This window comes from Monodon monoceros, unplaced genomic scaffold (assembly GCF_005190385.1).
Source record: "Monodon monoceros isolate NGI ecotype Baffin Bay Population unplaced genomic scaffold, NGI_Narwhal_1 Super_Scaffold_20, whole genome shotgun sequence".
NCBI lineage: Eukaryota > Metazoa > Chordata > Mammalia > Artiodactyla > Monodontidae > Monodon > Monodon monoceros.
The window spans coordinates 85,657,681-85,672,965 of NW_021703777.1; the positions used below are offsets into that span (position 1 = coordinate 85,657,681).

Sequence of the window (15,285 nt, forward strand, 5' to 3'; positions counted from 1 at the left end):
TCAGGGATCAGTCCAAGAAGAAAACATAACAATTATAAATATTTCTGCATCCAACACAGGAGCACCTCAACACATAAGGTAAATGACAACAGCCATAAAAGCAGAAATCGACAGTAACACAATAATAGTTGGGGACTTTAACACCCCACTTACACCAATAGACAGATCATCCAGACAGAAAATAAATAAGGAAACACAAGCTTTAAATAAAACAACAGACCAGACAGACTTATCTGATATTTTTAGGACATTCCACCAGAAAGCAGAAGAATATACTTTCTTCTCAAGTGCACACAGAACGTTCTCCAGAATAGATCACATTTTGGGTCACAAATCAAACCTTGGAAAAGTTAAGAAAACTGAAATCGTATCAAGCATCTTTTCCAACCACAACGCTATGAGATTAGAAATCAACTACAGTAAAAAAACAGTAAAAAATACACAAATACTTGGAGGCTAAACAGTGTGCTGCTAAATAACCAAGAGATCACTGAAGAAACCAAAGAAGAAATCAAAAAATACCTAGAAACAAATAACAATGAAAACACGATGAGCCAGAAACTAGGGGACGCAGCAAAAGCAGTTCTAAGACGGAAGTTCATAGCTATTCAAGCTCACCTCAAGAAACAAGAAAAATCTCAAATAAACAATCTAACCTTACACCTAAAGCAACTAGAAAAAGAACAAAGAAAACCCAAAATTAGTAGAAGGAAAGAAATCATAAATCAGAGCAGATATAAATGAAATAGAAACAAAGAAAACAATAGCAAAGATCAATAAAACTAAAAGAATACTCTTTGAGAAGATAAACAAAACTGATAAACTGTTAGCCAGACTCACCAAGAAAAAAATGGAGAAGACTCAAATCAATAAAATTAGAAATGAAAACGGAGAGATTACAACTGACACTGCAGAAATACGAAAGATCGTAAGAGACTACTACAAGCAACTATATGCCAATAAAACAGACAACCTGAAAGAAATGGACAAATTCTTGGAAAATACAACCTTCCAAGATTGAACCAGGGAGAATTAGAAAATATAAACAGACCAATCACAGGTAATGAAATTGAAACTGTAATTGAAAATCTTCCAACCAACAAAAGTCCAGGACCAGATGGCTTCACAGGTGAATTCTATCAAACATTTAGAGGAGAGTTAACACCTATCCTTCTCAAACTCTTCCAAAAAATTGCGGAGGGAGGAACACTCCCAAACTCGTTCTATGAGGCCACCATCACCCTGATACCAAAACCAGACAAGGATATCATAAAAAAATAAAATTATAGACCAATATCACTGATGAACATAGATGCAAAAATCCTGAACAAAATACTAGCAAACAGAATCCAACAACACATTAAAAGGATCATACACCATGATCAACTGGGATTTATCCAGGGATGCAAGGATTCTTCAATATACACAAATCAATCAATGTGATACACCACATTAACAAGTTAAGGAATAAAAACCATATGATCATCTCAATAGATGCAGAAAAAGCTTCTGACAAAATTCCACACCCATTTATGATAAAAACTCTCCAGAAAATGGGAACAGAGGGAACCTACCTCAACATAATAAAGGCCATATATGACAACCCACAGCAAGCATCATACTCAATGGTGAAAAACTGAAAGCATTTCCACTAGGATCAGGAACAAGACAAGGATGTCCAGTCTTGCCACTCTTATTCAACATTGTTTTGGAAGTCCTAGCCACACCAATCAGAGAAGAAAAAGAAATAAGAGGAATACAAATTGGAAAAGAAGAAGTAAAACTGTCATTATTTGCTGATGACATGATACTATACATAGAAAATCCTAAAGATGCCACCAGAAAACTACTAGAACTAATCAATGAATTTGGTAAGGTTGCAGGATACAAAATTAATGCACAGAAATCTCTGGCATTCCTATATACTAACAATGAAAAATGAGAAAGAGAAATGAAGGAAACAATCCCATTTACCATCACAACAAAAAGAATAAAATACCTAGGAATAAACCTACCTAAGAAGGCAAAAGACGTGTACTCAGAAAACTATAAAACACTGTTGAAAGAAATCAAAGATAACATAAACAGATGGAGAGATATACCATGCTCCTGGATTGGAAGAATCAATAGTGTGAAAATGACTATACTACCCAAAGCAATCTATAGGTTCAGTGCAATCCCTATCAAATTACCAATGGCATTTTTCACAGAACTAGAACAAGAAATTTTACAATTTGTATGGAAACAAAAAAGACCCCGAATAGCCAAAGCAATCTTGAGAAAGAAAAATGGAGCTGGAGGAATCAGGCTCCCAGACATCAGACTATACTACAAAGCTACAGTAATCAAGACAGTATGGTACTGGCACAAAAACAGAAATACAGATCAATGGAACAAGATAGAAAGCCCAGAGATAAACCCACGTACATATGGTCACCTTATCTTTGAAAAAGGAGGCAAGGATATACAATGGAGAAAAGACAGCCTCTTCAATAAGTGGTGCTGGGAAAAATGGACAGCTACATGAAAAAGAATGAAATTAGAATACACCCTAACACCATACACAAAAATAAACTCAAAATGGATTAAAGACCTAAATGTAAGGCCAGACACTATAAAACTCTTAGAGGAAAACATAGGCAGAACACTCTATGACATAAATCACAGCAAGATCCTTTTTGACCCACCTCCTAGAGTAAGGGAAATAAAAACAAAAATAAACAAATGGGACCTAATGAAACTTCAAAGCTTTTGCACAGCAAGGGAAACCATAAACAAGATGAAAAGACAGCCCTCAAAATGGGAGAAAATATTTGCAAATGAAGCGACTGACAAAGGATTGATCTCCAAAATATACAAGCAGCTCATTCAGCTCAATATCAAAGAAACAAACAACCCAATCCAAAAATGGGCAGAAGACCTAAACAGACACTTCTCCTAAGAAGATACACAGATTGCCAACAAACACATGAAAGAATGCTCAACATCACCAATCATTAGAGAAATGCAAATCAAAACTACAGTGAGGTATCACCTCACACCAGTCAGAATGGCCATCATCAAAAACTCTACAAACAATAAACGCTGGAGAGGGTGTAGAGAAAAGGGAAACCTCCTACACTGTTGGTGGGAATGTAAATTGATACAGCCACTATGGTGAACAGTATGGAGGTTCCTTAATAAACTAAAAACAGAACTACCGTATGACCCAGGAATCCCACTACTGGGCATATACCCTGAGAAAAACATAATTCAAAAAGAGTCATGTACCACAATGTTCACTGCAGCACTATTTACAATAGCCAGGGCATGGAAGCAACCTAAGTGTCCATCGATAGATGAATGGATAAAGAAGATGTGGCACGTATATACAATGGAATATTACTCAGTCAAAAAGAAATGAAACTGAGTTATCTGTAGTGAGGTGGATGGACCTAGAATCTGTCGCACAGAGTGAAGTAAGTCAGAAAGAGAAAAACAAATACCATATGCTAACGCATATATATGGAATTTTAAAAAGCGGTACTGATGAACCCAGTGGCAGGACAGGAATAAAGACGCAGACATAGAGAACAGACTTCAGGGCATGGGGGAAAGGGGAAGCTGGGATGCAGTGAGAGAGTAGCATTGGCGCATATACACTACCAAATGTAAAATGGACAGCTAGTGGGAAGCTGCTGCATAGCACAGGGAGATCAGCTCGGTGCTTTGTGATGACCTAGAAGAATGGGATAGGGAGGGTGGGAGGGAGGCTCAAGAGGGAGGGGATATGGCGATATATGTATACATATAGCTGATTCACTTTGTTGTACAGCAGAAACTAACACAACAATGGTAGAGCATTTATACTCCAATAAAGATGTGGAAAAAAAATACTACTATATACCTTATTCAGCTCAGGAAGTACGTGGTCTTCCGTCATTCTCAACATTGCTGGAAATATAAATTTTAAAACTATCTTTAAAGGGAAACTACAAACATAATTTTAATTATAGATGCATTTCAAAAAATAAATATATTTCACTGGACTACATTTTCCATTTTCAACAGCTTCTTGTCACCAAGGAAACCTTATTTTTCTTCGAAGAACTAAAAGAATTTAAATTTGATTTATATTTTCAGGTTCAAAATGGATGGATATAGCCATCCTAAACTATTATTTTTCATTTTCTCCTTCAATTCAACCCACTGCCACTCCAGACAAAGAAACCTAACTGCTGCCTTGAGCTAAGACTACGTGTGTAGGGATTCCTCCTAACTCGGCGATGTTTCTTCTCTTAAAATGTGCAAGCAGTTCTTTCCTCCAAAAGTCTTAGAATACCAAAAAGATGTATTTCTTTCCCTTGGGCTTTTTTGCTACATGAAGATATTTGCACTAAGACTTATGTGTGTAAACACACACTTACATGTGTGTATATATATATTTATATATTTTCTTTAATATTGTGGTTGGTTCTTTTTGTCCTTTCATAGGGGTGTCTTTATCAATACCGTGTTTTCTATACATTACATCCACCTAAGTCAAGAAGTATGCTGCACGTGCTTTTGCATAGTGTTTGAATATGCTTATGTTTGGCTGAGAAAAAGCATGTTGGACATTATTCTGCAAATATGGATTATTTTAAGAAACTGTTTTTAATTAATTCAAACTTCTAAATTATCTGAAAAACCAGCCATAATCTAGGTTCCACTAATTCATTTATCCATCCAAAAATTAATTATTGAGTGTAATATAGGTACTAGGGATACAGCAGTATAAAAGAAGTCCCTGCCTTCATGGAGACTGCATTTTACACAAGAGCAAACCAAGGTTAGAGCGCTAACTAGTGGCAGCACCCAGTTACAGTTTGGTCTCCAGTTCTCCAATCCAGTGTGCTTTGCTCTAATGGTAAGGACTGAGTAGTAATTCATTTATCTTCTAATGCAACTTCTTATTACAGTTAGGATAGGCAATAAGAATATAAACTGCCTAATTACTCCAATAATTATCAGTAAAACCAAGCTACTACTTCTGTAAAAGAAAGTCACTTCTAAGGTTTCGTTTAATTTTAACATTGTAATTTATTCTAATTAACTCTGATATTAAACAGGCTGGCCTGATAAACACTCTGGCTCCCCATTCTGGCTAGTGTTGGTATGGTTTTGAGAAAAATATAAGAATTTTAAATGTCAACATCTACAGATCGCTTTCATTTTTTTATTGAAAGCAATTGTACTAGGCTAACAAATATGAAAAGTCTGTTTTAAAAATATGAGAATTAAAGATCTGGGCATTTGTTTCAAGGATATTAGCACATTATAGGTAATTTACTGTCTATTTTACTCTTTAGAATTTTAACAAATATGGGATAAGTTCCATTTACGACTAAATTTTGCATATGTTGGAGGGAAATGTATGCTAAGTTATTTCAAAGATATTAATAGAGGTCACAAAAATAGCAGTACAAATGGACCTAAATAAAATATGCATATCCTGTAGAGTGAGCATTAAAACATTTAATATCAAGTCAGTAACTATTTGTTAATTACCTACAAATGCAAAGATACTGTGGAGACATAAAGAAAGGCCACAAGTGGTCTGCATTCTATTTAGCTAGGGCATCACTGTCCAATAGAAGAGATAACGGAAATGTTCTAGCTCTGTGCTGTTCAACCTGGTAGCCACTAACCACATGTGGCTCCTGAGCACTTAAAATGTGGCTAGCATGACTAAGGGACTGCATTTATAATTCTACATAATTTCAACTAATTGAAACAGCCATACATGACTAGTGGCTACCATAATGAAGGGCACAGATCTAGAGACAGAAGACCAAAGTATAAAACAGGAGCTAAGCTATTCAAGGGCAGAGGTTTTGTCTTATTTTTTCTCCCCCATTTCCCCCAAATCTAACACCTAACAATGCCTAATACAAAGCAGAGATTTAAAGAGTGTTATTTTAACCTAAGGAGACATTACAAGGTAAATAAGGGTCAATTCTCAGTGAGTGACAGAGACAATCAATGCTAGAAGGTGTTATCTGCGGGGGTGGAGATGGGTGGGTGTATAGAAGAAATAAGACTGGCCATATGTTGAAAACTGCTGAAACTGAGTGACGAGTAGAAGGCAGATCACTTATACTATTCTCTCTACTTCAATAGGTATTTAAAATTTACTACAGTAATTGAAATATGCTAAACTGATGCTCCCACAATTTTTTTAAAAAGTGTTAAAAATACAAGAATGTTTCATTCAATTCACTTACCCACATACAGCCACCGAAAAAATGCTTTGAAGTTTTTCATACTGCTATCTATAACTCTAGAAGATAAAAATAAATCAGAAATGAAATTATTATATGGGGTTCATGTATCATTGTTCAATTATTGTAGAATATAATAATCCTTTTTGTTCTACTATATCCTATCTGGATGACATTTAAGCCTTTACAACAGATTTAACAAATAAAACACATACCCAAAAATAAAATTTCAAAAAAGCAAATCCTGATTCTCTTAAAAAAAAAAAGCAAATAACTCAGATTCTAACTGATTATAACAGCCTTGCCACAAACTGTGTAACAGTCTTTCCTTTCCGGGCACTCAGTAAAGTACGAAATCCTTTTCTTAACTTTGGAAATAAAAGAAATCAGAAAAAAAGTTTCCGGCACCATTCTCAGTTTAAAAAAAAATACTCACTGATCAGTAAGAAGAAAAAAACATCAAACACAAAAGAAAATCATTATTATAAACTTGTAATATGTCACTACCACTAGCTCTGATATCAACAGACATTACTTTTGGAAGTTGATTTTTTTATCCTTACAGTAATGAATCTCAAAATTTGAATTTCCTTGGGCTTTACACAAATGTACGCCCAAGATTAAGGGTTATAAGTGGAAGTCAGCTTCCCTTTGATGAAACTGTCTCTGAATATAAAGATGGATATCATTTTTTTAAAAACCTCTTTAAGCTCAAATCTGTAAGATAATTACTCTAAGCAAATAATATGTGCACTTTTCACCCCTAAATCTCAAAGTCCCTTCCAAGCATTAAATGTCATACTACTACTGGAGAAGTAGGTCAGCATCATTAACCTTTCTGTACACAGTAAAACACCTGACATAAAAGACTGTAACATCTCTTGCGTTACCAAGCACTATATTCAAAATTCTCTTGCAGCAAAATTGAAAAACAGAAAAGACGTTCCTTTCTGTCTTTCCCAGTCAATACTCTCACCCCAACCCCAGGCAACCACTGATCTATTATAGGCTAACGTCAAAGTTCTCACTGCCTCAGTTTCTTCATTATAACCTAAAATAATGCTATATTCTACTTATCTCAAAGGAGGAAGAAGTTAAATCAAAAACTACCTTTCACTGAAACGTCAAAGGTGATCACAGAAAGCTTAATATTTTATGTTTACTCTCTGCAAATACGGAGAACCAAAAAATTATTCAACATTCAGGAAAAGGAATATCATTTCTCCTCCTGCTTTGTTCTTTGAGCACACACATCTGTAATAAGCTCTACCTTCTAAAAGCCCATTAGGGGCTTCCCTGGTGGCGCAGCAGTTAAGAATCCGCCTGCCAACGTAGGGGACATGGGTTTGAGCCCTGGTCCGGGAAGATCCCACATGCCGCAGAGCAACTAAGCCCGTGTGCCACAACTACTGAGCCTGCGCTCTAGAGCCTGCGAGCCACAACTACTGAAGCCCGTGTGCCTAGAGCCTGTGCTCTGCAACAAGACAAGCCACTGCAATGAGAAGCCCGCGCACTGCAATGAAGAGTAGCCCCCGCTCGCCGCAACTAGAGAAAGCCTGTGCACAGCAATGAAGACCCAATGCAGCCAAAAATAAATAAATTCATTAAAAAAAAATAAAAGCCCATTAAAATGATGGTGTATTGGTGGGGAGAGGTGGATGTGTTATAAACTCACACACAAAAAGAGGACACTAGAAAAAAAATTTTTTTAAGTTTCAGAAATGTCAAAAGCCGACAGAAGACTAGTGATTGGTGAAGGTCACCAGAGGCGGCCACGTGCCAGGCACTGTGGAAAGCGAGCAGCAAGGAGTCATCCACCCGGCAGACGCCAAGGATACTCAGTCCTTAGAAATGTCAAGTTCAACAGAAGACATTAGGATGACATCTGGGGCTGGACAAAGGAGGACAAACTGAAACACAGAGTGGCCAATACACTCTTTCCCCCAAGATATGAATGCCTAGGCGTTTACTACCTTCCTGACAAAAACAAGAGTTCTTCAAAGAAGCTGAATAAACTGGGAAGAGCCAAGGCGGTTCTGGGTCGGCACTGGCTGCCCACAGCATAGGTCCGCATGCTCTGGCACTCATGCTGGCTTTGGGCCGCTCTGCACCCAGCAATTCCAGGCAACTTTAAACTGCCTCACGAATAAATATGAGTAAACAATCGGGCATCAGGTTTTTGAAGAAAGCTTGCATGCAACAAGAGACCAAAATAAACAGCAAAGTGACACACAAAGAGGAGATAATTCAGGGAGAAGAGATTTTTTAAAACTCTAATTAACGTCCTCAGAGAGCTGTGGGAAGATGTCGCATCCACAAAGCAAGAGCACAGCTTTGAAAAATGATTAAACAAATAAGAAAATACTTAGAAATTAAAAGACGGGACTGCCATAATAAGACATTCAATAGCATGGTTCAGGTCAAAGATCTCGTCCTCCACTCCACCTGGGCTATTTATTCTAAAGTTCACACCCTAGACCTTCATTACCAACGTGAACCTTTTTTTTAAAATTTATTTATTTATTATTTTTGGCTGCGTTGGGTCTTCGTTGCTGCACATGGGCTTTCTCTAGTTGCAGCGAGCGGGGGCTACTCTTTCCTGCAGTGCATGGGCTTCTCACCGTGGTGGCTTCTCTTGCTGTGGAGCACGGGCTCTAGGCACGCGGGCTTCAGTAGCTGTGGCATGCAGGCTCAGTAGTTGCAGCTTGTGGGCTCTCTAGAGCGCAGGCTCAGCAGTTGCGGCGCACGAGCCTAGTTGCTCTGTGGCATGTGGGATCTTCCCGGACCAGGGCTCGAACCCATGTCCCCTGCATTGGCAGGCGGATTCTTAACCACTGCACCACCAGGGAAGTCCACCAACGTGAACATTTTAAATCTCAATTTAAAGCACCCTGCTCACCAACAAACAGCAACTATCTCTCCAGTGACTTTTCTCCAGTAGCCCAACATTCATCCCACGAAGACTACCACCTACTAGTTCTACCACCTTTCACTGTCTCGCACCTGCCCTGTGTCCTCACTTCCCTCCTAAATCAGTACAGATTTGAGGTTTATCATTTTAATCATGCCCTTGCTTCAATTTCTTGCCTCCCCTTTGCTTCCTTTTACTCACCAAGCCTAGTAAATCAAACTGCTCACCTATTCTGTGCTCCCACTCGAACAGCTGACCCTGGCTGGAGAAAACCACACAGCCATGTTGGCTGGTCTCATTTTAATGCTCCTGGGAACGCTAACCAAGCAGCCCTTAGCACTACTGACAATGCTCCTGCTTCATCAGCCCATTCACGCTCCTACTGTACTAGACAAATGGCTCCCACCTCTTCCTTTATTCTCAAAGCTCAATACCACTTCCCCATCCTTACTTTCAGCTGATGACAGAACATTTCATATTTCCACTAAGATAATAAAAACAATTAGAAGTGAACATCCCCAAGCCCTCATCTGCTCATATACCAGCATCTGTGACCCCTGTCTTGGCCTTCTCTCCTATAACTATGGAGGAACTATTTTTCCAGCCCCTTCCCTAACACACTAAATCCCATCCCCTCTTGAATCCTCTTGTTCTAGCAATCTTCCCTCTCTTTGCCATCTCAACTGTTCCCCTTCAGAAGAACATTCCCATCATAAATAAACATACTCTAATTGCTCCCATTGTAAAAAGAAAGAAAAACCCAATGACTATTTTTAAATGCTGGCCATTCCCTTTACAGCAAAACTCAAAAGACTACATTTGTTGTTTTCTTTGCATCTGCTCTCATTCTGCATCATACCTGCTCCCATGACGCCACAGAAGTGGCTCTCAGCGAGGTCACCCATCATCTATTCTGATAATATTCTCATCTATTCCACTTCTGGTCCTCACCTTACTTGACTCAGCAGCATTAGACAACCAATCCCTCATTACTTCTTGCAATGCGTCCTTCACTCAGCCTGCAGGACACCCACTCCTTGGTCTTTCTGCCTCTCCGGTTTCTTTCGTTAGCTCCACATCAACCCCATTTCTAACACTGGAAAGCCCATCACCCAGTCTTCAGATCTCTCCTCTAAGCGCACTAACTCTCTCATCCAGGTTCATGGCTTAAAATAATACCAATGTGCTGAGGGCTCCCAAATTTACATTTCCAGCCTGGATCCCTCACTTGAACATAATCTCATACAATCAACAACATGCTGGACAGCTCCACCAGGGTATCTAACAGACATTTCAATTTAATATGCCTAATACATTGACCATGTGATCAAAATTAACATCAATAAGAAGAGGTAGACGGACACTGTTTGCCTCTGGATCTGACACCTTGAGAAGGATACTCCACCGATTATGTAATATTCTGGCCAGGGATGTATAACCTGAATCAAACCATGAAAAAATCAGATAAACCCAAATTGAGGAACATAAAATACATATATATTTCCTACATTCTCCCCCAAGTCTTCCCCATTTCAGTAAATGTTAGTCATACTCTACCAGGTGCTTAGGACCTACACTCGTAATTATCCGTGACTCCTTTATTTTTACCATCCACACAACCATTCAGCAATCTTGTTATTCCTACTTTCAAAATATATCCAGGTTCTGACCATTTCTGATTCTGACCACCATTTGTCTCATGGCTTCTGTCCTTGCCCTCATATAATCTATTCTCAATACCAAGTAAATAACAAGAGGGATCTCTTTAAACCTAAGTCATATCCTGTCGCTCCACTGCTAATAACTCCCTAAGAGCTTATTATACCCAGAGTAAAAGCCACAGTCCTTACAACTGCCTACAGGCTCTACGCAACCTGTCCCATCCTCTGTGACCTCTTTCAATTCATCCCCTACAACTCACATTGTTGTTCAAGTCACTTTAACTGTAGTGGCTCCTTGAGGTCCCTCATATATGCCAGGCATGCTCCAAACTCAAGGCCTTCATACTTGCTGTCTCCTTTGCCCCCAAAGTAACAGGGCTCACTCCCTCCTCTCTCCAACATCACCTTCTCAGTGAGGCCTTCCCTGACCAAAAAATTGCACCCCTACCCCCAGCATGCCCTAGGTCCTCCTTCCCTCATTAGCTTTTCCCACCACTACTTATCACTATCTGACTTGCTGTATGTTTTAATTATTCATTTCTTTATTGTCTGTCTCATCATGTAAGAATATAATATCTATGAAGGCAAGATTTTTTTTATCAGTTTTGTTTACTGCTATACCCTCAGCATCTAGAATAGTGTTTAAAACATAGTTAAATGCTCAATAATTGTCTATGATGAATGATAGCATTGGATAATTAAGTCAAGAAAATTTCACAGGAAATAGAAAAGACAAAGATATTTTAAAAAATGAGAGTAAAAATAAAAGACACAGAGGATCAATCCATGAAGTCTAATATCTGACTAACTAGATTTCTAGAACAAAAATCTAGTTAAAAAAAAGGAGAGGGAGAAGAGGAAATTATCAAAATAATAATACAATATAGAATTCAGGTTAAAATGGCATTTTCTTATTATGAGTAAAACAAATGAGAAGACCCACATTTAAAACTCTATTGTGAAATTTCAACCTATCAAGGATGAATAAAGCTTTCTGAGAGGAGAAAAAATATAGCACACAAAGGAATGAGAATCAGAAGCACCAGACCGTCCACTGGCAACAAAAAGGCCAAAATACAATGGAGCAAAGCTTTGAAAGTTCTATGAGAAAATGAATCCCCCTTCATAATCTATACCCAGTCAAAACCATCAATTAAGTGTGGCAGAAGGAGAAAAGACCCAAAAGGACACACAAAGCTTACCCTCACACATCCGTTTTCTAAGTTACTGGAAGATATTTTCCACAAAATGATTAAATGAACCAAGAAACAGAGGAGATCCTGGAAGTAAGGATCTAACCCATGAAAGCAATGAAGAAAACGCCAGGGCGGTGGCTGCACGAGATGGAGCCCGCACGCAGGCTGGTGCAGGCAGGGGGAGGCTAATGGAGGAGGCAGCAGGGACAGAGGCAGTTCCAGGGGTGTGACACTGCCCCTGAGACGGCGGAGAGCCTGAGGATGTGAGCAAGGCAGACTGTGCAAGGAGAAAGCAAGCAGAGTCTAGGAAAGACAGACACACAGAGAAGAATAATTTCTCAAAACTGATAAGTAAAAGAAAGGCAGTACAGTCATACAATTTAGAAATATGGAAGTAACCTACAGACCTAAAACCAGAAATAGTTAAAAGGATTCCCTCTGGAAAGAGGACCTGGGGTGAGGATGGGCGGGACAGGAAAATACCACTTTAATGTACGAAACTGCTGTGCTATTGGATTGTTTTAATCATGTAAAGGTATAATTTTGATAAAAACTTAAAAACTCATTTTTAGAAAATCGCAACAATTTGCTAGGTTCTTATTTATAAGTAAAAAGTAAAACATTCTCAAGTCAATGATTCCAATATTCAAGTATCCCCAATACTTACTGAAGAAGTTCATTTGCCTTGAGTATGAAAGAACCCACTGCAGTAATAGCATCTAAAAGGAAGTAAATAAATAAATATCATTTGTCAAATAAGTAAAGTGGATTTAATGCATTCTATTGAGGAATTAAATTACCACCTTCAATTCCTGAAGCATCTAGTCCAAGAGGTTCATATTTTTGCTTCCATGAAGCCATTCCTTTCAGTTCACTCAAATGGTATAATAAAGACTCTGAGCCACTATCAAAAACAGAGCAGAAACACCATCATCAAGGTGGCAGGCAGCTACTATCTTGCTTGAATAGTTCTAAGTTTTCAGAAATAAATACTGAAAGTAACTTTTTCTTTCTATGAGAAATAATTATTTCTCAAAATTATTTTGAAAAGCTGTAGAAGAATCATTTGGTTGTCATGACTAGTGAGATGAACATATGACCACAAGATTAAACTTTGTAAAATCAAATTATGCTCCACAGTTAGTCCTGGCACTTTTAAGATAGTCATATTGTTCACCCAACAGCTATGTATTTAACATTCAACAAATATTTATTAAGCTCCAACTTTAGGTCTGGCACTATGCTAAATACTGGGGACTTAATGGTGAAGAAAACGAAAGGGTCCTCATGACACTGCCAGTCTAATGGGGGAGACAGTCATAACCATACAATCAGACAGTATATCATTCCAACTACCATAAATGCCTTAAAGGAAACACACCAGGTGCAGGTCTAACAGAAGAACCTGATCTAATCTGGGGATTAGAGAAGGCTTCTCTGAACAAGTGAGATTTGAGCTGAGAGCTAGAGAATGCAAGTGAAGAACAGGGCGGGAGTGTTCCAGAAAGCAAAAGGGCTGTACAAAGGCCCCGGGTAGGAGAAAAACTGTCAAGTTTGAGAAGGCCACCAGTGTAGGTGAAGCAGATAGACAGCCATCCAAAGGTATTAGTCTTAAGAAATGGGAAGACACTGGAAGTTTTTAAGTAAGAGTAACATGATCAGATCCACTGTGGAGAATATATTTGAGGGGCATAGTGTGGACTGGAAGAGACTAGGCCAGAGGGTCCTAAAGTGATCAAAACGGGAGGTGATATAGTAAGGCCCAGGGTCTCAGCATAAAGAAATTTATCAAAATTTAAGTCAAACACTGAACATCTACCTGCAAACTGCTTCACTGAGGTAGCTGTAGCTAGAAATAGCATGAGACTTGAAGATCTGGGACAGTCTTGGCTCGGACACTTAATAACTTTGGGTCAGCCATATATAACCATTCTGAACTTCAGTTTCTTCTAAATGAGGATAATCATAACCAACACCTTGCCAAGGAGTTAAATGCAAAAATATATACATGCTTTTACATAACATATAAAATGATATACAAACTTACTTAATTTCATCACTCAAAAAAGGGTATATGCCCTATTCAAGACATACCTCATGGCTGTCTGGGTGAGATAAAAGCCCAGACAGGGCCTTGGGTGGTGAAAAGGTGTTGGAAAGTTATTTCATAAAGCAGAACTACCATTATTGATTCTTTAAATCTTGGGCACTCCAAGAGTCCCCTCAAATGCTAATGCAACAATTTTAGCTAGAAGAGGCTCAAACAGAGAATGCCAGATGATGAAAAGAAGGTTGCAGAAAGAAGACCAATGCCAAGTACGTGTAGATGCAATACCAAAAGAGTCTACATCACCTTCATACCTCTGTAAGTGACTTATAACCAATTTTTGTATACTGGAATATGATGACTCTATAGATTGGCCAAGCTTTTTTAAGCCCTAATTAAGAGAAAAAAAAGTATTCAGCATACAAGTAAGATACTATATGCCATTCTAAAAAAAATTAAGAATGTGTTCATAGCCATTAAAATACAAAGATAACCGCACCTTTACTGTTAACTGGTTCATTAAGAGGGTCTGAAGTTCAGCACTAGAATGAAAAAGAAAGTATTTTTAGTCTCCTCTATTCAAAATCTGAATGCATCACTTAAAACATTAACATTTCAAAGAACAAACAAGATTTTTAAACAAAATAAATAAAAAGAAATAGCCCAACAAAAATTAAGACTTTGTTGTACTCACAAAGAAATGGACAAGACAGGAAACAATAAAGTCTAGGAACAGACTGAAGTAGATATAAGGATGTACTATATGCTAAAATGGTATTTCACATCAGTAAGAAGAAGGTGTAATACTCAATGAATTATACTGGGCAATTACCTGAACACTGAAAAAAAAAGAAGTTAGTCTTCCACAGTATATGACCAAATAAATCACATCTGGAACATGTAAATGGAATAAAAACATAAACCACAAAAAAATCTCTGGAGGAAAATACAGATCTTTGAACACTTAATATGGGAAAGATCTTTTTAAGAATAATGTTAAGGCAAATACAATAAAGGAAAAGAATGATTTGGCTACAAAGAATTTTAAAATTTGTATACATTTAAAAAGTACATATATAATATATTTACATATATTATACATACACTCAGAATGATCACATTTATGTAAAAAATAAATATGTGAATAAAAATATATACTACTTTTTTGGTCTCTGTGCACCAGAATTTTCTTTTTTTTTTTTTTTTTTACAATGAATGTGAATTGCTT

General features: G+C 37.8%; 1 protein-coding gene across 2 annotated transcripts in view; it reads right to left on the reverse strand.

The window, feature by feature from the left end:
* The window catches only part of ANAPC4 (anaphase promoting complex subunit 4), a 41,257-nt gene that overhangs the window by 14,525 nt on the left and 11,447 nt on the right, over positions 1-15,285 (reverse strand). For both annotated transcript variants that reach the window (XM_029235553.1, XM_029235554.1), the window contains 6 exons: positions 14,557-14,599; positions 14,372-14,448; positions 12,814-12,914; positions 12,678-12,729; positions 6,246-6,301; positions 3,887-3,933 (listed from right to left, as the gene is read on the reverse strand). In XM_029235553.1, coding sequence (XP_029091386.1) covers positions 3,887-3,933; positions 6,246-6,301; positions 12,678-12,729; positions 12,814-12,914; positions 14,372-14,448; positions 14,557-14,599 — 376 coding nt within the window. The remainder of the gene's footprint in view (positions 1-3,886; positions 3,934-6,245; positions 6,302-12,677; positions 12,730-12,813; positions 12,915-14,371; positions 14,449-14,556; positions 14,600-15,285) is intronic.